This window comes from Ursus americanus, chromosome 5 (genome assembly GCF_024610735.1).
Source record: "Ursus americanus isolate L20-20 chromosome 5, mUrsAme1.1.p, whole genome shotgun sequence".
NCBI lineage: Eukaryota > Metazoa > Chordata > Mammalia > Carnivora > Ursidae > Ursus > Ursus americanus.
This window is the reverse complement of record NC_142131.1, coordinates 30288609-30313494: the sequence shown is the minus strand read 5'-3', so window position 1 is coordinate 30313494 and position 24886 is coordinate 30288609. Positions and strand designations below refer to the sequence as shown.

The window sequence follows — 24886 nt, the reverse complement described above, 5'->3', positions numbered from 1 at the left end:
GACTGGGTGGTTCAGTTGTTTAAGCATCTGCCTTTGGCACAGGTCATGATCCCTGGGTCCTGGGAACAAGTTCCAAGTCGGGCTCCATGCTCTACAGGGAGTCTGCTTCTCCCTCTGCCTCTCTTCCCGCTCATTCTCTCAATCTCTCTCTCTCTCTGTCTTTCAAAAGAATAAATAAAATCTTTTAAAAAGAGACCAATGGCCATGAAACATGCAGGAAAAATACCCTGCTCAAAGCCAAGAGGTTATTTGGTTTTCTTGAACTATTTGTGATTGGTTATTTTCTCCTAATAGTTGAAGAAAAAGGAGACCAAGCCTCGGTATTCTATTGTCTTCTAAAGCTCAAACAGCTTTGTAGAAACCTCTGATATTCTGGTTTATTTGGGGTAGTTTTTCAGAGGATAGGAACAGAGTGTTAGCAGTGACTTGCTACTCCCTGAGAACAGCCCAGGGAACTGTCATTATGTAACCTGCTAAGTCTGTAAAACAATAGTAAAATATGATAATTCCTATGGGGTATTAAAGTTACAGTACGGGGCGCCTGGGTGGCTCATTCAGTTAAGCGTTGGACTTGTGGTTTTGGCTGGGGTCATGATCTTGGGATCAAGCCCCGTGTGGGGTCCTGCCCTTTGCATGGAGTTTGCTTGGGATTCTGTCTCCCTCTGCCCCTCCTCCTGCTCACGCACATTCTCTCCGTCTCTTTCTCTCCAAAAATAGATTTAAAAAAAAAAATCTTAAAAAAAAAAAAAAAAGAGTAACTAATCTGTGTCCTTATCTATAGAGAAGAGGGAGAATAATATTAGCGCTGGTTCTGCATAGTCTGGAGTGTTTTGTACTGACCATCTTAAGCATAAAAAGTTCATACTCAAGTAGAGATGACTTGGATTCCTTTCTCTTCTTTTAAAAATAGGAGAAGCTCATCCAGACTAAAGGTTTTACAATTCCTTCTGTAACTTTAACTGTTGGAGCTAAAATGTTTAAATTGTCCTTGGAAACGTGACAGTCCTTTCTTCCTCACTGAGATCTGCGTAAGGATGATGGAGCATGTAGGAGCAGGCTGTGAACAAATGGAATTTTACTTGTGCCTACTTGGAAGCAAAATAAGTGCTTTTTGATCCTCAAATATTTTTTGAAATGATAATTAAGAAATCCCAAATCTAGCCATCATTGCCTTTAGTTCTTCCCTTAAATGGAGCAAAGTCCTAGATCCTTCCCACCCCCATCTGCAGGGTGGACCTTAACAATGTCTATGGCCAGCTTTGAATTTCTAGATTCTTCAGATTCGCATAGTGGACCAAAATTGATTTTACGGTCTGTGGAGATGTAGACATGAGGTTCTGTTCTGAAAAGGTGTCCTGGGTTTTGAGAGTCAGGCTTCATAGGAACCAGTGGTATTTTAGATGCTCAAGCATGATCACGTTCTTGGGGGAAAGATGTTTGGAACCTTTCATATCAAAGTGGGATCAAAGAACCCTCTTTCATAGGTAGGTCTGAAAGCAATGTACTTTTAAAGCATATTTGCAGAAGGGGGTTAACCATTTTCACAAAGCCTGAAATATTTTGTTCTTTTTCTTGAATAAATACGACAAAGATGTTTCCTAAGTCTTCTGGGCCTTAATAACCTCACTGGGAAAGGAGATGGGTGGCCAGACACTCTAACTCTTTTAAGTAACTAGAGTAGTTTCGGGGGGGGGGGGGGTTACCTTCTTTCCTCACCTAGGAAATTCTCCTTCCATTGCTGAGCTTGAAGATTTAGGGCTTTGCCTTATTAGAGGAAGCAGTCACAGTGTCTGATAACCCCGTCTAACCGGAATATCCTCTGAAGTTGTGTGTTGCTTTACAACTTTGGAGAGTTCTTAGAAATGGGCGATGGGAGAGAAGTTCCAGGAAAAGCGTGGAGGGTGGGCTTTAAAGTTCACCTTCCCTTAGGATCTGGCCACTATGGCTGTGTTACCATCAGGACTTTGGACTTAGTACAGCTGAACCTGTAAAGAGCCCGACATCTCTGCTTGCGAGCACAAAGTTGAGCACACCATGTAGCAGCTTTTATTGAGCACATACTGTTTACCTGGCACTTGATAGGGGTGGATGAGGTAGGAGCCCCTGCTCTCAGGGTCTCATAATTTCAGTCACTTGATAAAAACCTCGAATGTTTTTAACACATGTCATGGCACTCTGTATTGTTGTTAAAGATTCTTTAGCATACCTGATTATATGCATCGGTTGCTAACAGCTCCAGCCTCAGGTTTGCGTATTTTTCAAAAGACGATTCAGATTAGGGAAGTTGGATCATGTTAAGATCAAGCAACTGGAAGATGCTTCAGGAAGCTGGTGTGAAGCCAGAATATATCATGGGTCAAGTTTATTGAGTGTTGTGCCTTAGTGGAAATTTTGGACTTGGGGTTCTCTCATCTTTATATCCCATCCCTGTCCCTTGCCCATTTTAGGGTCTTGGAATCAGTTCTCTTCCTTCTAGTTCCTTCCTTGGTGTATACATCTCTGGTAGCCATTCTTTAAGTCCTGGGAATGGGCAGATAACCACTGGACCATGCTCTCTCCTGCTAAAAGCTGATCTCACATGTTACAAGCTGGTTCAACACACATGTGAATTGAATTATATATTCAGGACTGAAGATTCGTGGGGCTCCTTAAAGAAATTTTGAGTCACACAGAATAATAACGTGTATATAAAATGCTAAGCTCCAGTAGATTTCTATGAATTGATGCTTTATACCGTATTTTTAACCTGCTTTTCCTTTAAGGAACGTGTTTTAAATACTACCATTTCATCAAACAGGGCTTCCCAATCCTGGTGTTTGCGATTCTTGCTGACCCTTCCTCCGCTGGAGGGAGTATATCCCTACCTATCTTGGCATCCTACAATCATGTCACACTTCCAGTTGTTTAACTATAATAAAAACTTGCTGAGGGACTTCCTGTGTCACACCTGTCACTTTGTATCTGATCCATAGAACAGATGGGCACAAAGCAGCCCCTCAAATACTGGTCGAACAAGTGAATGAATTTTAATACCAAGGAGATGGCGGCTTTGGTGTCTGTGCGCGTGAAGGAGCAAGTAGAGTAGCGGAAGTTAAGTGACCAGGCCAACTCCTTAATGAATGAGGTCGGTCTTCAGGCTGTTTTTACAGTGGATTTGGGGGGTATTCTTTGGAAAATGAACTCCTTAAGTTTCCTTCCATCACTAAGAGTTTTACTTCAAAACCTTCTCTACCAATGCTTGTTTTGCTCCTTACACCCCTGAGTAAGCCCTCTCGTGTCATTTCCCCAGAATGTTACCACTTTAAAGTGCCATCTTCTAGCCAGCGTCCACTGATGTTACAAAAGGCATTTTGTGAGTTGCTCGTAGTTCGGGAGGCTGTTCTTCACAATGTCCTCGTGTTTCCTAGGGTTCGAGGCAGCAAGTAAAGATGAACTTCAGAGGAAATCGCAGCTAGTCCAGCTGCTTTAAGATCAAAGCAGTTCTGAAGGCACTTAGACGATGTGCCCTTGGGTTTGGCGGTGACAGGCGCCTCTCCTGGCTCGCTCCGTTTGAGCAGCAGCGGGGCGCGGGGCAAAGAGCAGCGGCTGCGGAGCTGAGGTGACCCAGCGAGTAACCGCACGCCCTCCCTTCTCCTCGCATGACCCCTGTTTGCTCATTTGTGAGAAGGAGATCATGTCTGCCCCTCAGGGGGATGATGAGGACCTCACAGTAACATAGGAGAACACTGTGTGGGTGCTGAAGTCATGCCGAAGTGCCGAAGATTCTATCCGTTCCGTGATGGCTATTTATTTATTTATTTATTTATTTAAGGTTTTACTTATTTATTTGACAGAGAGAGAGAGACAGCCAGCGAGAGAGGGAACACAAGCAGGGGGAGTGGGAGAGGAAGAAGCAGGCTCCCAGCGGAGGAGCTTGCAAGGGCAGCGGCCAGATGGGTGGTCCCAGAAGGGACAGGTCAGAAGGGAGGGAAGTGACGTGTTCAAGCAAGACCCATGAGGGCAAGCATTCTTTGTTTTGTTTTGTTCGCTGCCCGATCCCAGGTGCTTTGGCTCAAGCCTGGCCGAGAGAATCTATGAGTCGAACATGACTTAAGTGAGGTCTGTGGAATGGTGCTGTGTTTGCTCCATCAATGACCGTATCCTTATTTTAGGCAGTGTGAGCAAGCAAATCAGAATACCCACATAAATACTTTAGAGCCCTTGTATTCACCATTCCTCATAGGAGATTATTTTTTTATCACATAGTCTTATGGAGCATATAGCCTGTGCAGGATAGTGAGTTGGACACGTTGAGGACACAAATTTGCCTTCTAGGAGTTTACTATTAAATGAAGCAGTATTTGGGGGTACCACTAGAGAGCACATTTTGAGTGAGAGCAAACAGGGAAGACTTAGGGAAGGAAGTGATTATTGAGTTGAGCCGTAAAGATGGGCAGAATTCTGTCAGCTGTGGCCAATATGTTGAAACTGCCATTTAAAGCTTTGTGGTGTGTGTGTGTGTGTGTTAATTCAAACATTGAGTCAAATCTTCTCTTTGGACAGGGTGATGTCACAGTTTGAGAGCTTATCAGTAGCTCTCGCGGACTGGTGGATTCTCGGTGGCTTGTGCAGGGAGTTGGGGGTCGAGGCCTAGGAACCGAGTGCCGTTAAGGCTTCTGCTTCCTCCGGGGTAGGTTGATGGAGGTGGAAGGAGGTAGCAGACGAAAAGGAAGACGGCAGTGAGAGTGGCTCCCTTAGAATGTGATTCCTGCACTCATATTTAAAAGTTGGGAAGGGTAGGATGATCACATGGATTCATACTAGGAGTTTTATATTGTTTTCAAGCTTTAATGTGTCTGAAGTTACTATAAAATGATAGTATCCTGTCAGAAATAGGAGACCGGTCTTTAGACTGATAGTGGAACGAGAAACCGGAAGTCATGAGGTGGCCTGGGGATGAAGTGTTAGGAACAGTGGAGGTGCAGGAGTAGGTGAGGCTACGTGGGCGTGCCAGTTACCTTCTAAGAGAACTCAGGATAAGAAAACCTAATTTGCAAAATATATTCATTTTGGGATGATGGTGAGCTCACTTCATGAAGGTAACTTTTCAGCACATGGTTGTGTGTTCTCTCTCTGCAGAACATTGCTCGTGATAAATGCGAGGGGGACATGTAGGTGAATCAAGAGTCCATTCTTGTACAGAAACCCCATTTTGTAGAGGGAGAAGTGACTGAGCTTCTGTGATGAATGATGTAATAGAAAGGTGAACCAAAGTGCTGGGCAAGTAGATGGATCTGCACTTGGTGAGCCACAGAATTCTGCTTGAGAAGATGTCACACACGGAAGGTGGGAGAATGGCTTTCCAGGCAGAGAAAGTGGAGCGCAGAAGCACTCAAACCTAAAAGGTCATGACGTGGTCCTGGAACGCAGTGCTGTTGGAAGAAGTGGCTGGAATGCAGGCTTCTTGCAGGGCAGGAGTGGGAAAGTCTGCTCGAGCTTTGTTCTGGAGGAAATGAGGATCCATCGCAGGTTTTGTGAGGGAGAATAACATCGGCAGGACTGTGTGTTCGAAAGATGCTCTGGTGGTGGTGAGGAGAATGAGTGGGGGAGGGGTGGCTGCAAGGCTATTTGAGGGTGGTCACAAGAGTCCAGGGGAGAGACAGCGAAGACCTGGGTGCTTGGGCAGAGGTGCAGAGGAGGGTGGTTCCAGAGTTTGGTACTTGTCCTCAACTCGAGAGCTCTCTTCTAAAGTTCAGAGCAGATTGAGTTTATTAGGAAAAAGAAAATGCTTTTGACAACACAAATCTTTGTTGACCCTTATTGATGCCATTGGTCCGGGATGCGGTCTCCTTTTTCAAGGAATGCGGCCACACTGGGAAACTGAGAGTGGTAGGAAGGAGGGTAGGAAAAGGGTGGTGACATGTGTGGAGACTCCTGCTTCTTTGGCCCCCAGGGTTGAGATATCCAAGCCTATCCTGGTGCTCTCGCACATCTCCCCTCTCTCTTCTGCCGGTTCCCTTTCTTCCTCATCTGTAGAAAGAGACATTTCCCTAAGTTCTTCCATACTGGGTTTTGTTTTTTTTCCCATCCTATCCACACATTTCCAGCCCTAATGTTTCTACTTTTCACTTGGGCAAATGACTTCAAACATGTTTGCTCTGTAAAGTGGGACAAACTACTTGCCTTGTGGTGTCATGGGACTTAGGTGAGACAGTTCATAAGAAACACGGCTTAAGGGCTTGAAACAAAGTAAGCACTTGATATATAAGCATCTAGCATGTTTTTATATGCTTATGGAATTCTGCCATATTTTATATTGATGTAAATTTAAGCCCTTCTCTTTTGAGTTCCTTAAGGGTTCTGGTATTATTTTTAGATCTTAAGCATTTAGCATTGTATTTGCTCCAGTAAGAGTTCAAAATTTGGTCTCCATTCCTTTTGTCTGCCATGATGATATTTTGGACTCCTCATCAGTGGGGCATGGGATTGGCCCTTCTTAGGGTGGGACGGGTGACCTTAACTCTTCTGCTTGGAACCACGGGTCTCATTTATGAAATGGCTGATTGGTACTGGTGGCTGGGGAAGAAAAGAGCATACTGACATTCCTGCCCCATGTGACCATATCCCTGCTACACACATACCTTGTGTTCATTAGATGAATAATGTAACAAACTAGAAATCAAATTGATTTTAGAGCTATCAGAATTAAAGTTTAGGATTGAAGAAGGAAAAGGAGTGCCTTGTTATGGGAAAGGAATGTTGTCATGAAAATGGATAGCTAGGAGCTGGCTGATGTGACAGATGAGTGCTGTTGAGACTCTGGGCAGAGGAAATGCACTCAGGAAATGGGGAGGCCGTGTTCTCTATAGAAGAGCAAAGCTGAAGTGTGGAAGTCTATAAACTAGGTTTGTGTTAGAATAAAGGGTGTGGGCTTGGAAACTGCTCGCTTGATGTCTCCTTTGTTTTGTTCTTTTGGATGCTGTTGACCAGGAAAGTTAGCCTCACAAAGGCCGAGAAATACGAAGGAGGACTCTCAGAGTCTTTGGCATCTATAAAAGAGGGTTTGCATTGGATGAGACGCTTTAATTCCCTTTAGGAGTGGGAAAACACACGTCCTTGTCGATTATTTGTTAAACCTCAAAATTCCCAGGAAGGTCCAAGCTGAGCCACTGGGCCAATTCTACAAGCTTGTTAAGGAAAGTTGTTGCAAGCGGACCACGCTCTAATTGATTCGAGGCTGTCTGAATTCTGTGGCTTCATGTCTACGAACGATGATGGCTGTTCTCATTCTGTGCAGTAGTTTTGACCCATGCTGCATTTTATTTTTTGGCTATCAGTGACATACTGTAAGAATCCAAAGGCAAATCTTACTATGCGCGATGTTTCAATACTGCTGTCTTTCAGTGTCCAGTGTTGAATCGCATGAGTTTTTTTCTAGTTGTCGTCTCAGGTGTTTATTTGATGAACGCTGCCCTTACGAGTAATGCGATGCTCTCCTCTATTTTTAGCTATCGTGGACGACGAAAGGCTCTCTGCAGAAGAGATGGATGAGCGGAGGCGGCAGAACATTGCTTATGAGTATCTGTGCCACCTCGAGGAAGCCAAAAGGTAAGGTCCCAACACCATCTGTTTGTGCACTTCTCTTAGCTGCTCCTTGGGATCCTAGCCTTGGAACAACTCACTTGCAGTCTCGTCCGTAGCAGCGTAATGGGAGAAGGACCCCCTGTTTTTTTTTTGTAAACGGTCAGGCGAATGGAGAAAAAGTTGCTGCCACGACCAGGGTCAAGGCACTAGGGAAGCCACTAGTACTGCTTCTTCCTCAGATTCTCCCAGGAAATCTCGGGCCAAAAGTGCAGAGTTTTTCCAATTCCTCATCGCACTGGTTTGGATGTGGGGGGAGCAGCAAAGACTTAAATCAGCTTCCTTTTTTTTTTTAAGTTTTTTATTTTAATTCCAATGCTGTTAACATACAGTGTTTGCTGTAGGTGTGCAGTAGAGCGATGCAGCAATTCTGTACATTACTCAGTGCTCAACACAAGTGTACTTTAATCCTTCTCCCCCCGAGCTTCCTCGGATACTTTTCTCACCCCTACCCCAGTAATTATAAATGCGCTGTAGGACGGTGTGATTTTGGACTGAAGTCCATCGGTCACTAGGCTAGAGAGTAGGTTTATGACTGCCATCTCCGTTTTAACCCATGGGTGTGTGACCACTTAGGATGCATTGTCTCTCAAATCATACTGACTCTTGAAGACTTTCGATTATAAGTAAATGTCGGCTTCTCTGAGGAGAAAATGAAGATAAACTAATTTGTACTTAGGCCTCTGTGTCAGAGGAATCAGAAGACCTTTGTCCTGTGCTGGGTGACTACCGCTATGATGCCCATTCGCCATGAGTGACATTTTCATTTAGTGCTTCGTGCTGTGATGGAACAGTATTGTGGCACGGTAGTATGTTCCAGCTTTCTTAAGTACGTAGGAAATATTTAGGTAATGGTCATCGGTATTAAACATCTCTAATCACTGATAAATAGCTATCTACAGAGCTAGAAGAATGAGGTGTTTTTATTATGTTCAGTTAGCCAACATACAGCAGTACATCATGAGCTTTTGATGGAGTGTTCAATGATTCATTCGTTGCAAAGGAGGTTTTAAATCAGTGTTGTGTAGAAGAGCATTCAGTGACACGTGAGCTACTTTGGCCTCGAAATTGCTTGAAAGGGGATTTCTCCGGGTTGTTTAATATTTTTTTAATGTTTTTTTATTATTATTATGTTAGTCACCATACAGTACATCCCCGGTTTCTGATGTAAAGTTCGATGATTCATTAGTTGCGTATAACACCCAGTGCACCATGCAATACGTGCCCTCCTTACTACCCATCACCAGCCTATCCCATTCCCCCCCCTCCCCTCTGAAGCCCCCAGTTTGTTTCTCAGAGTCCATAGTCTCTCATGCTTCATTCCCCCTTCTGATTACCCCCCCTTTCTTTATCCCTTTCTTCCCCTACCGATCTTCCTAGTTCTTATGTTCCATAGATGAGAGAAATCATATGATAATTGTCTTTCTCTGCTTGATTTATTTCACTTAGCATTATCTCCTCCAGTGCCAGTATCTTGTAGATCTAAGCTCTGAAGACTACTTTTAAAGGTTATTAAATATGCCTGTGAAGTTGATAGGTGGCAGGTCACTGAAGACTCCATATCAGTAAGATTATGAAAAACATGCTTTTAGTCAAATTGTTGATAACAAAGTAAGATAAGGAGAGTGATTCATAAACATTCAAAATAAGCATGCTTTCAGAGAAAAAGTTGAAGGAGAGTTACTGGAAATTTTCTCCTTAAGCACACTTTGTGTTCTAAGTTTTTGCCCCTTGTTTTTTCTAAGTGAGCAGTAGGGTCACACAGAGGAGATGTCTGACTGGGAGTCAGTGGACTGGATGTCCTGGTCCCAACATTACCACTTAGGAGCTCTGTGACCTTGGGCAGGTCATCTACCTATGGGAACATCAGTTTAGTCTCCTCTCTAATGGGATGATTAAGATGTTAGTGTAGGGGCGCCTGGGTGGCTCAGTCCTTAAGCGTCTGCCTTTGGCTCAGGGCATGATCCCGGTGTTCCAGGATCGAGCCCCACATCAGGCTCCTCCGCTGGGAGCCTGCTTCTTCCTCTCCCCCTCCCCCTGCTTGTGTTCCCTCTCTCGCTGGCTGTCTCTCTCTCTGTCAAATAAATAAATAAAATCTTAAAAAAAAAAAAAAGATGTTCGTGTAGTAAGGAGTTTTCATTGTGTCGTAAAATAAAATGCTTAAATTAAAAAAAAAAATCTCTTAGTGTCCCCTGCTCTACATCCTGGGGTTTACCCCCTAAAAATCAACTAAAATAAAAAAGGCGTAAGTGTTGTATAAACTAGAGTACCAGTCAGGTATATAGTGATAAGCATAGTTTTCTCCTGAATGTATCAAATGTATCAGTACAACTTGAAAGCTTGCCATATTCTTTAACGTTTTCAAAATTTTGTCACTGAATTTTGTTTTAGGAAAGTCAACATAACAATTAATTCAGGTTCTTTGAAGAAAGTTTAAGAATAGTTTCTTTGAAAGAAAAGACTATAAAATATACTTCTCCTGTAAGATGGTTTTATAAATTTTTTTACAAGAAGAGATCAGATATAATATGCATTTGTGAATCTTGTTAATATCTGAACTTCTTTTGTGACTTTCAGGGAATCTGATTCTTGGTCATGGAGTCTGTAAAAATTATGTGGTCATTAATACATATATATGTGTGTGTGTGCGTGTGTGTTATATATTATATATATATATATATATATATATATATATAACATACATATATATGTATATTAGTATGTGAACTCTGATTTCAGAAAGCATAATGTATAGAATTCTGATGTTCCTGAACTCAAGAAATAAAGGGGTGAATTAGTCTCTGTTCAAAAAATTGAGAGGGTTTGGCACATGATTGTTTTACAGTGCTCATGCCTTCAGAATTTGTCATAGTGGGTTTATTATAATGCATGCATGCGCATGTGTAAATGAGAGTGTGGTTGGCTGTTTCTTGTTTCTTAATTCTGTTGAACGGACTTTGGTGTATTTTACCTAAAAATGTGTAGGTTCTGTCTTTGTGCCTCTCTCTTTTCGTTCCAGAGGTGAGAGCTGGAAGGATATGTTTGTATGTCCTGTAACTCAGAATTTGTAAAAACTCAAAATTGTAGTAGTCTGTTATATATTTAACTTTGCTTTTATTAATTTCAAAATTCTATGATAATCATTAAACCATTTAAAAGTTACTTCATTTAGAGGAAATACCAGTAGTAACACAAAAAGGATGATGGACTACTATGAACAATTATAAGCCAACAAATATGCATAAGATAACCTAGATGGAATGGACAAATTCCTAGAAAGAGATAAACTACCAAAACTGACTCAAAAAGAAAGAAAAAATGTGAATAGACTTATAACAAGCAAAACGATTGAGTTAGTAATCAAAAAAATTGTCCATTCTTTCAAAAAAATTTTAGAGGAGGGAACACTTCCCAACTCATTCTACTAAGACCAGTATTGCTTTGATACCACAACCAGGAAAAGGTACCTCATGGGGCGCCTGGGTAGTGCAGTCATTAAGCATCTGCCTTTGGCTCAGGGCGTGATCTTGGAGTCCTGGGATCGAGCCCCACATCAGGCTCTTCCACTGGAAGCCTGCTTCTTCCTCTCCCACTCCCCCTGCTTGTGTTCCCTCTCTCGCTGGCTGTCTCTATCTCTGTCGAATAAATAAATAAAATCTTTAAAAAAAATAAAGGAAAAGGTACCTCAAGAAAATGATAGACTAATAATATCCCTTATGCATACAAATACAAAAATCCTCAACAAAATAGTAGCAACCAAGTCCAGTAACATAAATCCCACCTAGAAATGCAAGTTTAGTTTAACTCAAAAATCAATCAAGACAATTCAGTGAAGATAAAACAGTCTTTTCAACAAATAATCCTGACACAACTGGTAATATGCATAAAAATGAATTTGGATCCCTATCTCATGCATAATCTAATCTAAGTGTGAGAACCACAACTATGAAACCCCTAAAAAAAAGAAAAAAAAGAGCAAATCTTTGTGATCTTGGGTTAAGCAATGGTTTCTGAGACTTGACACAAAAGCACAAGCAAAAAAGAAAATAAATAAATTAGCATCGTAAAAATTAAGGCTTTTTTGATTCAAAGGATATCATCAAAAAAGTAAGTCAACCCATGAAATGGGAGAAAATATTTGCAAATCAGATATCTGATAAAAGATTTGTATCCAGAGTAGGTAAAGAACTCTTATAATTCAACACAATAAGTAAAAACCTAATTTTGAAGTGGGCAAAGGTTCTGAATAGACATTTCACCAAGTAAAATACAAATGTACAATTAGAAGAGGGCAGGGTGCTTAACATCAGCTTAGTTAGGGAAATGCAAAGTGAAACCACGATGAGGTACTACTTCACACTAGAATAGTTAAAAATAGTCAAAAAACCTGACAATATCAAGTATTTGCAAGGACGAGGGTAGGTGCTGATTGGATTGCAAAATGGTGCTGCTACTTGTTTTTGTTTTTTAAGATTTATTTATTTGAAAGAGAGAAAGAATGGGGTTAGGGGCAGAAGGAGAGGGAAAGAGAGAATCTCAAGCAAACTCCCGCTAAGCATGGAGCCCAACACGGGGCTTAATCTCATGACCCCGAGATCATGATCTGAGCCAAAAACCAAGAGTCAGGTGTCCCAGTGTAACTACTTTTTAAAATATTCTGGCATCTCCTTAAAAAATTAAATATGGAGTTACCATATGACCCAGCAATTGCATTACCAAGTAGATACCCACAAAAACTGGAAACCTCTGTGCACACAAACCTACAAATGATCATTGAAGCATTATTCATAAGGGCAAAAAATGGAATAATCTGAATGTACATCTATTGATGAATAAACAGAACATGGTATATCCCTACAATGAAATATTCAGCTATAAAAAATATTAACAAATCAAATTCAATAATGTATTTAAAAAAAAGACTAAATAAATCACAACCAAGGGAGATTTATCCCAGGTCTGCAAGGCTGGTTGAACATTTGAAAATCAGTTGGTGTGATTTATCACATTAATAGGCTAAATAAGAAAATTTGCATGATGATGTCAATATATCAGTGCCGAAAAGGCATTTGACAAAATCCAACGCTCAATCATGATAAAAATTCTTAGTTAAAAAGGAATAGAGGGGAACATGCTCAGTTTGAGAAAGACTATGAACAAAAAACATCGTGCTTAAAGCTAACATCATACTTAAATGTTGAGAAACTCAAAGTTTTCCCATTAAGATCAGATACACGGCAAAGATGTTGTCTCACCACTCCTTTTCAAAGCTGTACTGGAAGGTCTAGCTGATAGGATAAAACAAAGAAAGCATATACAGATTGGAAAGGAAGATACAAAACTGTATTTCTTCACAGATGACATGACTGGTGATGTAAAAATAAAACCTGAGGAAACTAAAAACTGGAACTAATAAGCAATTACAGCAAACTTGGAGGATACAAGATTATATACAGAAGTCTATCAATTTTCTATATACCAGCTAAGAACAAGTGGAATTTGAAATTAAAAATACAACTCCATTTACATTAGTGCTCAAGAAATGATTTAGGTAAAAATTTAATAAAATACAAAATATGAGGAAAATTATAAAATTCTGATGAAGTAGAAGAACTAAATAGATGGAGAGAGATTCCATGTTCATGGGTAGGAAGACTTAATATTGTTAAGATGTCATTTCTTCCCATCTAGATCTATGAATGCAATGTCAGTCAAAATCTCAAGTTATATTTTGCAAATTGACAAGGTGATTCTAAATTTTACATAGAGAATCAAAAGACGTAGAATAGCTAACACAGTATTAAAGAATAAGGATGGAGAACTGACACTTCCGGTCTTTACATTTAATATAAAGCTCCAGTGATGAAGAGAGTGGCATTGGTGAAACATTAAACAAAGAGATCAGTGAAAGAGAATGGAGAACCCAGAAATAGACCCCTATAAATATAATCAATTGACCTTTGACAAAGGAGCAAACCAATACGGTGGAACAAAGATGATCTTTTCAACAAATGGTGCTAGAACAACTGGACATGCAAAAAATGAATCTGGATCTTAGACCCTATACTCTTCACAAAATATACCGTTATATCCTTCACAAAAGATACCTCAAATGGATCAGAGTTACATGTGAAAAGAAAAAGTATAAAACTTTAAAAAGATAACAAAGGAGAAAACTTAGATAAAATTGAGTATGGCAGTGGCTTTTAAAATGTAGCACCAATGGCATGATCCATGAAAGAAAAAATTGGGAAGCTGGATTTCATTAAAATTAAAAATTTCTGCTTTGCTAAAGTCAATGTCAAAAGAATAAGACAGTTCACAGACTGGTAGGAAATAATTGCAAAAAACCTATCTGTTAAAGAACTATTACCCAGAATTTGTAAAGAACTCTTAAAACCCAACAGAAAGAAAAGCACTGTATTAAAGAACGGGCTAAAAACCTTAATAGACACGTGACTGTAGAAGACATACCGATGGGAAATAAGCGTAGAAAAAAATGCTCCACATCATATGTCATCAAGGAGGTACAAAATAAAACAAGAAACCACTGTACATTTAGCAGCATGACCAAAATCTGAAACACTGACAACACCAAATACTGTGAGGATTTGGAGCAACAGGAACTCTCTCATTGCTCATGAAAATGCAAAGTAGTATAGGCACTTTGGAAGACAGTTTGACAGTTTATTAAAAAACTAAACATACTCTTACCTTATGATCCAGCTATTGTGCTCCTATTATTTATCCAATGGAGTGAAGTCTTAGGTCCACACAAAAAAACCTGTACGTGGATGTTGATGAAAGATTTTTTTTTAAAGATTTTATTTATTTGAATGAGAGAGAGAGCACGTGCGCAAGTGGGGGGAGGGGCAGAGGGAGAAGCAGACTCATTGCTGAGCAGGGAGCCTGATGCAGGGCTCCATCCCAGGACCCTAAGATCGTGACCTGAGCCAAAGGCAGACGCTTAACCGAATGACCCACCCAGGTGCCCCTGAAAGATTTTTTTAAATAATAATAAAAGTTGAGATGACCTTCAGTAGGTGAAAAAATAAATACACTGTGGCATATGCAGACAATGGAAAGAAATGAGCTATCAAGCCATGATAGGACCTCAGGGAACTTCAAATGCACACTGCGAGGTGAAACCTGAGAAGGCTACATCCTATACAATTCCAGCTATGACATTCTGGAAAAGGCAAAACTGTGAAGACAGTAAAAATTATTAGTATTTGGGGGAGGAGGATGAATAAATGGGGCACAGATAGTAAAAATACTCTGTATGACAGCACAATGGTAAATGTCATTATATATTTGTCCAGACCCACAGAATGTGTAACACCAAGAGTGAACCATGATGTAAACAATGGAATTTGGATGATTATGATGGATCCATGTAGGTTCACCAGTTAGACCAAATATTCCAGTCTGGTGCAGGATGTTGATAATGGGAGAGACTATGCATGTGTGAGGGTGGGGAAATTTCTGTACCTTCCTTTCAATTTGTTGTGAATCTAAAACTGCTATAAAAAAACATGGTTGTAAAGAGTGAAATACTGGGGTGCCTGGGTGGCTTAGTCAGTTCAGCGTCTGCCTTCCGCTCAGGTCATGATCCCAAGATCCTGGGATCGAGCCCCGCATCAGGCTCCCTGCTCAGTGGGGAGCCTGCTTCTCCCTCTCCTCCCTGCTTGTGCTCTCTCTCGCTATCTCTGTCACTATCTCTGTCTCTCTCACAAATAAATAAAATCTTTTAAAAAGTATGAAATACTGATACATCCACGCAGATGGACAGTGAAAATATACTGAATGAAAGAAGCTAGGCACAAAAGGCCACGGAATTGTATAATTCCGTGTATATGAAGTGTCCAGAAAAGGCAGATCCATGGAGACGGATGGTAGATCACTGGTTGCCTGGCTTGGGATGGAGGGGGTGGGGAGTGACTGGTAATGTATGAAATTTGTTACGGCAAGGACAAAAATATTCTCAAATTGATTGTGGGATGGTTGCATGATTCTGAGTGTACTAGAAACCACCCAATTGTATTCTTTAAAAGGGTAAAGTTATGATACATAAACTATATCTTATTAAACCTGTTATTAAAGGTCCTTTGACCAGGCTAACATGGAGAAGACCTTAGTAAAGCTGTTAAATAAGATTAAATGGTATTTAGCAAACAAAATAGGAGGAATAGAAGGTATGCCTAAGATGCATGGATTTTCTAAAAAGTGTTCATTTTCTAGTTTTTTGAGCATCCACCATGTGTAAACAGGTACAGTAGGGTCACTTTGGGGGACAGAGATAAAGCAACTAATAATCTGCTCAAAAAAACCAAAAAAGTTTGGTTAAAGCGGTTCCTCGTGAGCTTTAAATTCCTTCCCTCACTGACGACGTTTGCTTTGCTACTCTCTCTGCATGTGTGTACACGAGTTTCTCCCTGTATCCAGCCCGTCATTCTCTTAAATGTCTCTGCTGTGTTCACCTCTCTCCCTCACCACGAGCCTCCTGAAGCCTTCTAACTTGTCTTGCTGGATTACTGCAGTGATCCCTGACTGGTTTCCCCCACTCCTCTGACTTCTTTAATCCTTAATCTGTATCATAGTCAGATGAATTTCTTCAAAACTCTGATCTGTTGTCGCCAACCCCATTGAAAACCACCCAGTGATTATTTAGTGGTTTATTCTCATGGAATAAACACTAAACCCTCTTACAGGGCCTCATTAGCTCTGCATAGTCCCATGCTTACCGCCTGGACTCCAGTTTCATATTGTGCCCTGTTCCCTAAATGCTCTATATTCCAGCCACATTGACCCCTTTTCCATGTTCCTTCCTGTGCAGGACCTTTGCATGTACTATTCCCTTTTCTTGCTTATCTTGTCAGTTACTACTGCCTTTAGATCTCAGCTCACTTTTTCAGGGAGTCCTTCTTTGACAGGCCCATCTAGGTCAAATACCCCTATTACGAGGTACCATAACATCATTATCTGTCACATACTTGAATGAAATACTTAATGCCCAGTACTGGATTATTATCATTTGCTTACTAATTAGGGTTAGTTGTGCTTTGTTTTCTGTATGTTTTCGTTTTCCTGGAGGTAAGAAGTAGAATGTGCATAAGATTCATGATAGATGAGATTCTAGATGATTTGGCTAGACTTCCAGCCTAAAGGTAAAATTTAATCTTAGTCTCACTGAAAAATTCTGCATTGCAGTTAGATGGTTCCCACCATCTATGTGACCCAATAGGTTATGAAGCTGGAAATCCTAGACACTGAATGATACCACAGTGAAGTAGAACTTCACCAGAGAAGGACATAGAGTATTTTTCAGTGAATGAAATGATGACTGACTGAATAAAGAGAGGGAAAGGTCACCTGTATATTAAGATGATTTATCACTGAAATTATTGTTCCTAGTTGATAAAATTATGACTTCTGGGCATATGGACTTGTTAATTAAGTCTCAATACTAACGACAAGGAAAACTATGAAAGGCATATTTTTAGGACCAAAAAAGAGAGAGAACTGCTTTATAAGTGGCTCTTGACCCAGTGTTTCTCTATAGGCTAAAGGATTTACATGACTTCGTGAAGAGCCCATCATAATTTTGTTGGGAGGCAGAGGATATCTGGCATATGTTACCCATGGCCGTGTAACAAATTACCCTAAAACTTAGCAGCTTTAAACAATGAACATTTATCTCACAATTTTTAAGAGTCAAGAATCTGGTCGTAGTTGAACTGGGTCCTCTGGCATTCAGTCTCTCATAAAGCTGCAGTCATCACAAGGTTCAAGCAGGGCAGATCTGCCTCCAAGTTCAGTCATGGTGTTGGCAGGATTCTGTTCCTGATGGATGTTTGGACTGAGGGCCCCAGTTTCTTGCTGTGGTTGGCCATAGGCCTCCCTCAATTTCTTGACAGATGGGCCTCTCTGTGGGGTAGCTCACAATATGGCAGCTGGGCTCCTTCAGTGAGCATGCGAGAAGGTGAGGAAGATGGAAGCCAGAGCCCTTTTGTAACCTATTCTTGGAAGTGGTGTCCCATAGTTTGCTGTATTCTATTCATTAGAGTCAAGTTACTAAATCCAGCATGTGTTCAAGGGGCATGAATTCTAGAAGGCGGGAATCATTAGGGCCACCTTACAAGCTTCCTCCTATAAGGTATGCACATATCCTTTTGTAGTTGACTCCAGAAAGAGTACATAAGGAGGGGAAATCCTCTTTATTACTATCAGAAACCAAATCAGGAATTGCATGTTGTCTTGGACTAAAGGATTATGGTACTAAGGTTATTTATTCCTTGATATTTTTGAGTTGTGAACTGTTTTGGACTAAGCTTTTCATTCTTCTGCCATTTCAAGTAATACCAAATGGATTTTTAAGTTTTTTCAGGTAGACCCTAAAAGTTGTCTTGACAGTTTCTTCGCTGTGCATATTTTGCTGAAACGGGACTGTTTGGACAAGTCTCCTACTCATATGGACTTTGAAAGTTTCTCTGATGCCAGAAATCCCACCATTTAAATTAAAGGAGTTAATTTCCCCCCAAGAAGAATTAGTTCTGCTGAATAGATTTCATATTAACCTCTGCAAAATACATTTGAATAATGAAAATGAATCTATGTTAAGAACTTCATTTCTTTAGTTTTTTAGGACAACTGTGCAAGAAATCTAAGATGGAGAGTTCTCTTTGGGAAATCTCTGGGTTGAGGAAGGAAATCAAACTGGAGCCCTTATGAAGCTCAGGGAATGGGAGAAGGTATCTTGGCAAGAAAAGGACAGGGAATTTGCAAATTACACTTGAGCAAATAGTTATGAATGGGGCTGCTGTTTGTTTCCCAAGGAAGTTCCTGAAATATTATATTTCTTTAAGGAAAGAGAAAATGCTGCAAATCCTCTGGTGTGCTTACTTTTTCTGTCCTACTCCTGAAAATAAACAAAGCAAAAAATCCTTCCCTTGGTGATGGACTTGTTTAGAAATATTATCTTCAAAGCGATCTTTATGTGAGCCAAGCTGTTCTTTGTATTAGTGAGTCTGGGACAGTTTCATATGTATCCTGGAAGAGAAACAAAACACGGGTGTGATTCCTTTTGTGTCCATGCTTACAACTCAGATACCAGAAAGACACCTCATTGATTAGTTCAAGTCTTAAACTCTGGCCTTAGCTAGTAGGGAGGTAGAGAATTAGATGTGAAAGGAGAAATGCTTCAAATGTTTAAACAGTGAGAGCCGTGAATATGGGTTTACTTAACACTGAGTATTTTCGACTGATTTAAGAAAATGAATCTTATGACTGGGGAATGCTTGGATTTCTTCTACAGGCTTGGTTCTCACTGTCTTTTTTCAGAAGGTTGCTGCCTATGGCTGTGCTCATAAAGGACTCTGATAGAAACTAGGAGTTTGGAAGAAAATAGCTTTCTTGGTCATCAACCCATTAAGAGACATGTTGTGGCTTTACAAAAAAGGTTAATGATACACTAAGGAACTCTTAGTGGCATTTTCAAAACTTCAAAAAGCTTTTATATTCCCATGGCCTTTCCCCCTTCCTCCTTGTTCTCTCGCCGGCTGTCCGAGGGAACAAGATGAAGTGCGGGGTCACTCCGCGCGGTGGCGGGTAGGCTGGTGGGGCAGGGCTACCGCTGAGTTGACAGCAGGGCCCTTTCTCAGGGTCTGGCTCCTGGGTGAGGGGAGGAGGGCCCGCTTCTGAGGAGTGGCCTGTTTGGACCTGCTTTCCAGTTAGCTTGCTTTAGGAGCCATATGTCACAGAGGTCCAGGCCCTTTTTGACAGCCCAGGTCTTATCCCCCTGGGGTACATATCAACAATAGGGAGATGGACTCACTTCCGAGGAGAACAAGTCTTTAAGGTTAGCCATCAGGGGATCACCTCAGATAAGATTTGGTCTTAATGGGGTGCATCCATGGCACAGAGGAGGCAGGGTACCAGCCAGCCCCGCCTGCCAGGCTGTGATGCTTGCGGCCGGGCCCTCGGGGGCAGCGTTGGCGCTGAGGTCCAGCTGGGTGGTAATTAGGAATTGTGTTGTGGAACTGGAGTAGAAGGGTCAGATATTAAGGATGTAAAGGGAGAAGCCAAAGGGTTTGGCTGGGGACTTGATTTGAGGGACAGAGGACACTGGCAAGTCAGATGCTTTGGGTTCACTTACCTGACTCAGCCACACATACTGTATGGTCTCTGTCAGGCAAGCCTCGGGTCGGAACACATAGTTGACAGACTTCCTCAGTTTCACATATTTTGGGTCCCAGCCTTGGGTATATATTGGACAGATGCCAGTCAGGTGTGATCTGACAGATCAGAGCTTAACTTTTCAGAGTGCTGGTATTTTTAAATATAAATAATCAATACTAATCCTCTCCAGCCAAAGAAAAGTTGAGCAACAGGTATTTGATCCCAAAGTTTATATTTGTTTCTCGGGCTCTTTGAAGTTGGAGAGCTGGGACAGTTAGGAATTTTCCACAGTCTCAAACATACTTTACTATAAGCATTATCAGGTGAGTGTCCAGTCCTCAAGCACAGTGCCCGAAGCACTCAACTTACAAAGGGTTATCCCCATTTTATAGATGGAGGAAACAAGTCCTGGAAAAACTTATTTTTCCAAGGTCACAGCAAATAGGCGACATAAACAGTATTCCAAACCAGGTCTGTCTGATTTCAAAGACTGTGCTTAAAAACTAACACACTGTGTCATTTCCTTATTTCTTACTGTGTTTTTATCACATCTTTCTTGTAAGTTCAGAACTCTTTGATTTTGGTGGTCTTGGTTTTCAGGTGCTGTATAGGCTAGCTTTGTTCTAGGTCTTGATCAGCTTTCGCTACTTGAACTTTGATGGAATTAACACAGTATGACCAGCCATTGTGTGTGTGTGTGTGTGTGTGTGTGTGTGTGTGTGTGTGTTTAATTTTCTTTACCTTTCTCTCTCTCTTTAAATCTTTTATGTTGCTTGCTTGCTTGCTTTTTTGTTTCTGTTTTGTTTTAACTAGTACTTTGACTAGTAGTTCTGGGAAGAAGTTACCTCGTATTCTCCCTCCCTTTCTTATCTCTTATCTGTCTGTGTTCTCGTAGGCTTCTTGAAGTTTTAGTAGGAATTGGCACTTTTCAGTGATGTGGATTTTCTTCTCCTCTCACCCAAGCTAGTTCTGGTGCATCTTTGTTCTTGGTTGGGTCTAGATTCTACACTGATTTCATCAATTGTTTTTCTGGTTCTGCCGCTACTAAAACTGGCTTGCAAGAATGCTTTGCCTTCTTGTTGAAACATCAAAAGGTACAAATAGCAAACACCGCTGAGGTCTCTTCCTTCCTGTCGGTACCTCCCCACCAGATGCTGCCTCATGCTGTGATGCTTATAATTCATAAAACAGTGTCATTATTCAAGGCCTCAGGGGAACTCTGAGGGCTGGTGGGGGAAAACAGTTGTAGAAATTTGCTAGAGAATGATTTTTTCCGTACCTTCCATTTGTAGAATGTAGAATGGTCTTCTGTTGCTTTTTTTGGTCTGAAGACTTGTTATCCTCTAGCAGAGTAAAATCTCCACTAGGTATATGGGGACAGTGAGTCTCAGAGAAGTTCATCAACTCACTAGTTCATGGTGGAGTTCCTGACAGATTTGGGATCAGGATAAAGTCTCCTGGCTGTTAGACACCTGTTCTTTAGTCCCGTGATTCCAACTCATGTTAATTAGAAAAAGTATTAGTAGAAAGCTCAATGGTGAAAATTTACAAAAATAAAAATACTGAACTTAGGTTGTTTGGTAAATTCAGTTGAAGCTTTCTTTTAGTTATATATTGAATTCATAGTGTGAGGAAGTTAGCCTTTGCCCATTATTTGTCACCTATCTTACATTTTGCTGAGAAACTTGAGCCCATTTAGGTGCTACAACAGGAATTCAAGAATTCAGTTCTAGTCATTTCCATACTCTCCTCATTTAGTCTTGCTTGGCTTAAATGGTCATTGGTTTTTCTTCTTTTCAAAGAATTTGTGATACAGTTGTTCCTGCCTCAAAGATTTCACGGGTAAAAGTTAAGGCAGCCACATCACCTGAGTGAGAGGGTGACTTTGGAAAGCGATGCTCAAATCCATTTGGCTCCTGCATCAGGATCACAGGAGCGCCTGTGCAAATGCAGGCTTCTAAGGTGCAAATGAGGCTCCAGACCCTCCAGGAAGTGGGGCTCTGACGTCTGTACTTTAACAAATGGCTCAGATAGATGTTTATGTACACCGAAGTTGGAGAATCACTCTCTCAAGAGAGAAGAGACCAACATCTATGACCGATGCTGTCTCAGCAGCTCTGACGTTCCCACCTCAGCTCAGATGAACACAGATACCCCTTGCTGTGTGACCGGAGGGGGGAGGGGCAGGGTATTGAGGGTGTCCTCTGCTGCAGTGAGAAGGATGCAGGAATGAAAACAGCTGCTGTAGAAAAAGTGATAGTATGTCAGCCAGGGATGCGTAGAAAGCCTGTGCAGTTTTTAAAACTCTGGTTGGCTTTTGAGTTTTCCTCATGGAGCCTATCAGCATATTCATGTGAGTTTTTCCAACAAGACGAGAGGATATGAATGGGGCAGCTGGGCTCAGGGATTGGCATGTTGGCTCCAAGAAAGTCACAGAAAGAGGAACCTCAGTGTGTGAACATCACTGACGTTGGATGGCCTTGAAGTCCCATCTTGATAAGGAAGCTCATGCAGCCAGGATGGCTAAGATGGAGTGGGACAGTAGGGAGAGTCAAGGAACTGCCTATGATGAGGATGAAGGACCGGACTTATCAGAATAAGAGGTAGAGAAGTGGGTAAACGGAAAGGTACAGAGATTTGGAAGCCTAGATCGTAAAGGTGGAGTGTTTTGGGGTAATGATAAGGTCCAAGGTGGGGCTTGTGTGTGGCGGAAGTGGAATGGAGGGGAAACCTTCGGATGAAGGAGGACGTCTTCACACTGTGGTTCAGGTGTTCCCAGCATCCTCCACCTTCTTGAAGTTTCTCCAAGCAGAGGTGAGCATGGGAGAAACACAGTGATGGCGGCAAAAACGCAAAGTCCCGGAGGACAGGAGAAGAGCGATGAGGTTGGGAAGTGAAACAGAAGTAAGGTGGAGGGAGGGACTTCGAATAGAGATGATAGGACATGGCCTGGAAGAAAGTAAGCTCAACTGGAAGGGTGATAAGGGACCCTTTCTTCCCTGGTCCTGCGAGTTAAGGGAGTTTAGGGAACAACCATCCATGCTTTATGGGAAGTAGTATTAGGAAGGAAAGGCCAGATTGCCATTAAGACAAGCAGGTAGCGAAAGTGTAAACAAAGTTGAAAATATAGGAGTATTACATTTTTAAAACAGGTCAAGAGTTCCAGAGGCACATCAGAAGGAATTAGTAGATTTGGGGTGCATACAGGAGGACTGTTCAGTAGGACTTCGTGAAACAGATGAATATATCCAAAAGAGTGCTGTGGGTCAGTGCTTGTCAGAGTTAAGTAGGAGACTGAAACCACTGAAAAACAAGGTTAGATTTATTTAACTATGGGCAGGCTCCTTAGAGATCTTCTGTTACTAATTTATTACTGTGACGTACACTTTCAGCAAGTGACTTTAAAACATTGTGACCCAGAGTCAAGCAGGTTTATATGATGACCCAGATAGCTGTGTAATGATGTATGCATGTGTCTAACTAAACAACAATCACAAAGCCTCACTTAGCCGTTAATATATACAACACATTCTGACACTTCCTGTTCTGTTCTAATTCATTTTCTCAGAAAATGCGGGTCACGATCCATTGATTCATGATGTATGCGGCGTTCCGCGTGCTGCTGGACAGACGTGCGTCTGGTGCCTTAAGCCTGCTGTGGTTACTGGGTGCAGTTTCCTGGGCATCTCATGCATGAAGAATATTCATTTTCTTCTTGTTGATCATAATTAGAGCTTATTGTATGATCAGGAAGAAGCCACGGAGTCCTGTTTGATCAGGTATTCCTGCTTAAAATCTTTCCTGGCTCCACACCTCCAACGGGATCGAAATGTAGCCCCTTAGCCTCGCACAGAGGTCCACACTTGTCTTACCTGATGAAGTCTTCCTCCGGTTAATCATACCCTCCTTGTCTTTTTCACACTACACTTAGTGGAGTTGATGGTAATTCTTAGTACATGTTGTCCTTCCCTAGCCATCAAGGAGCTCCTTGAGGTAGACTTTTTTCTCTCAGTACCCCCGGTGCCTCATCCAGGACCTGGCACAAAATGGGTATTAGGTTGGTTTGGCTGAGCAAACGATGTAGGGATCTCAGAAGTCCTGCCTGTGGTTTCTTGTCCAGGGTGGTTTAGCCTAGAGGGGCCTTGTGAGGGGTGCTAAGTCTCTCTATTGAATAGTTTTTGCTGAGAATTGTGATTTTCACTTATGAATTGTATGGGTCCCTTTGGGTAACACAGACCAGCCGACTGCTTTGGCACTTTATTGTGGAAACGGTGGTCCCAAAGTGGTTGAAGTCATGTTCCATATATTCTGTTACCCACAGTACTCCGTGGTGACCATGCCTGGCCTCTCATGGTTTTGGATAATGTAGGACCAGGTGCTGCTCACCTTTCCATTTTAGTGGGATGCTCTGTCTAGGTGGTGTTCCGTGTTCGTGGCGTAATGCGATAGGAATTTTAAAGGACCTCTGTGCAGAGAGAGCTGCCCACCCCTGACGATGCATTTTGCACAAATAAGTTGAAGTAGGCTTTTTGTGGATCAGAACTGCCTACGGTCTAACACATAACAAGACAGATTTGAGGATGCATTAGCAAAGGTTCAGCAAACTTAAATGATAAATGGGGATACGCAGAAGTCCAGAGGCTAGGTCAGACAATGAAATAAATTGATTTATGTGGTGTGGACCTGTGTGTGTACATGAGTTTTGAGAAATTGATAGACAAAAACAGTAGAGGGAATATTCTTTTCTTGTTCCTGATGTGCCTCCCAGGCTGGATATAGACAGAACAAAGGGAAAGTAGTCAGGCTTATTTGGGGATGGCAGGAGGGGGGTAGGCAGGAGTGACACCATTTCTAGTAGTCACATGAACAATTCAACAGGAAAAAAGTGTAGGTAATTTTAATTTTATTTAATCCAGTATATCTGAAATATAATTTCAATATATAATCACCGTATAAAACTATTGAGATAAACTCCTGTCTTTTCCCCTCCAGCACACCTCAACTCAGACTAACTGCACTTGAAGTGTTTAATAGCCACGGGGACTAGGGGCTACCACATAGGTCAGGACAGGCCCTATATGTTGGATGC

The 24886-nt window shown here is 41.5% G+C and overlaps 1 protein-coding gene across 1 annotated transcript in view; it reads left to right on the top strand.

The window, feature by feature from the left end:
• The window catches only part of IQGAP2 (IQ motif containing GTPase activating protein 2), a 274080-nt gene that overhangs the window by 35893 nt on the left and 213301 nt on the right, over positions 1-24886 (top strand). Inside the window, exon 2 of the mRNA XM_045796437.2 lies at positions 7488-7587. Within this exon, the coding sequence (XP_045652393.1) occupies positions 7488-7587 (100 nt within the window). The remainder of the gene's footprint in view (positions 1-7487; positions 7588-24886) is intronic.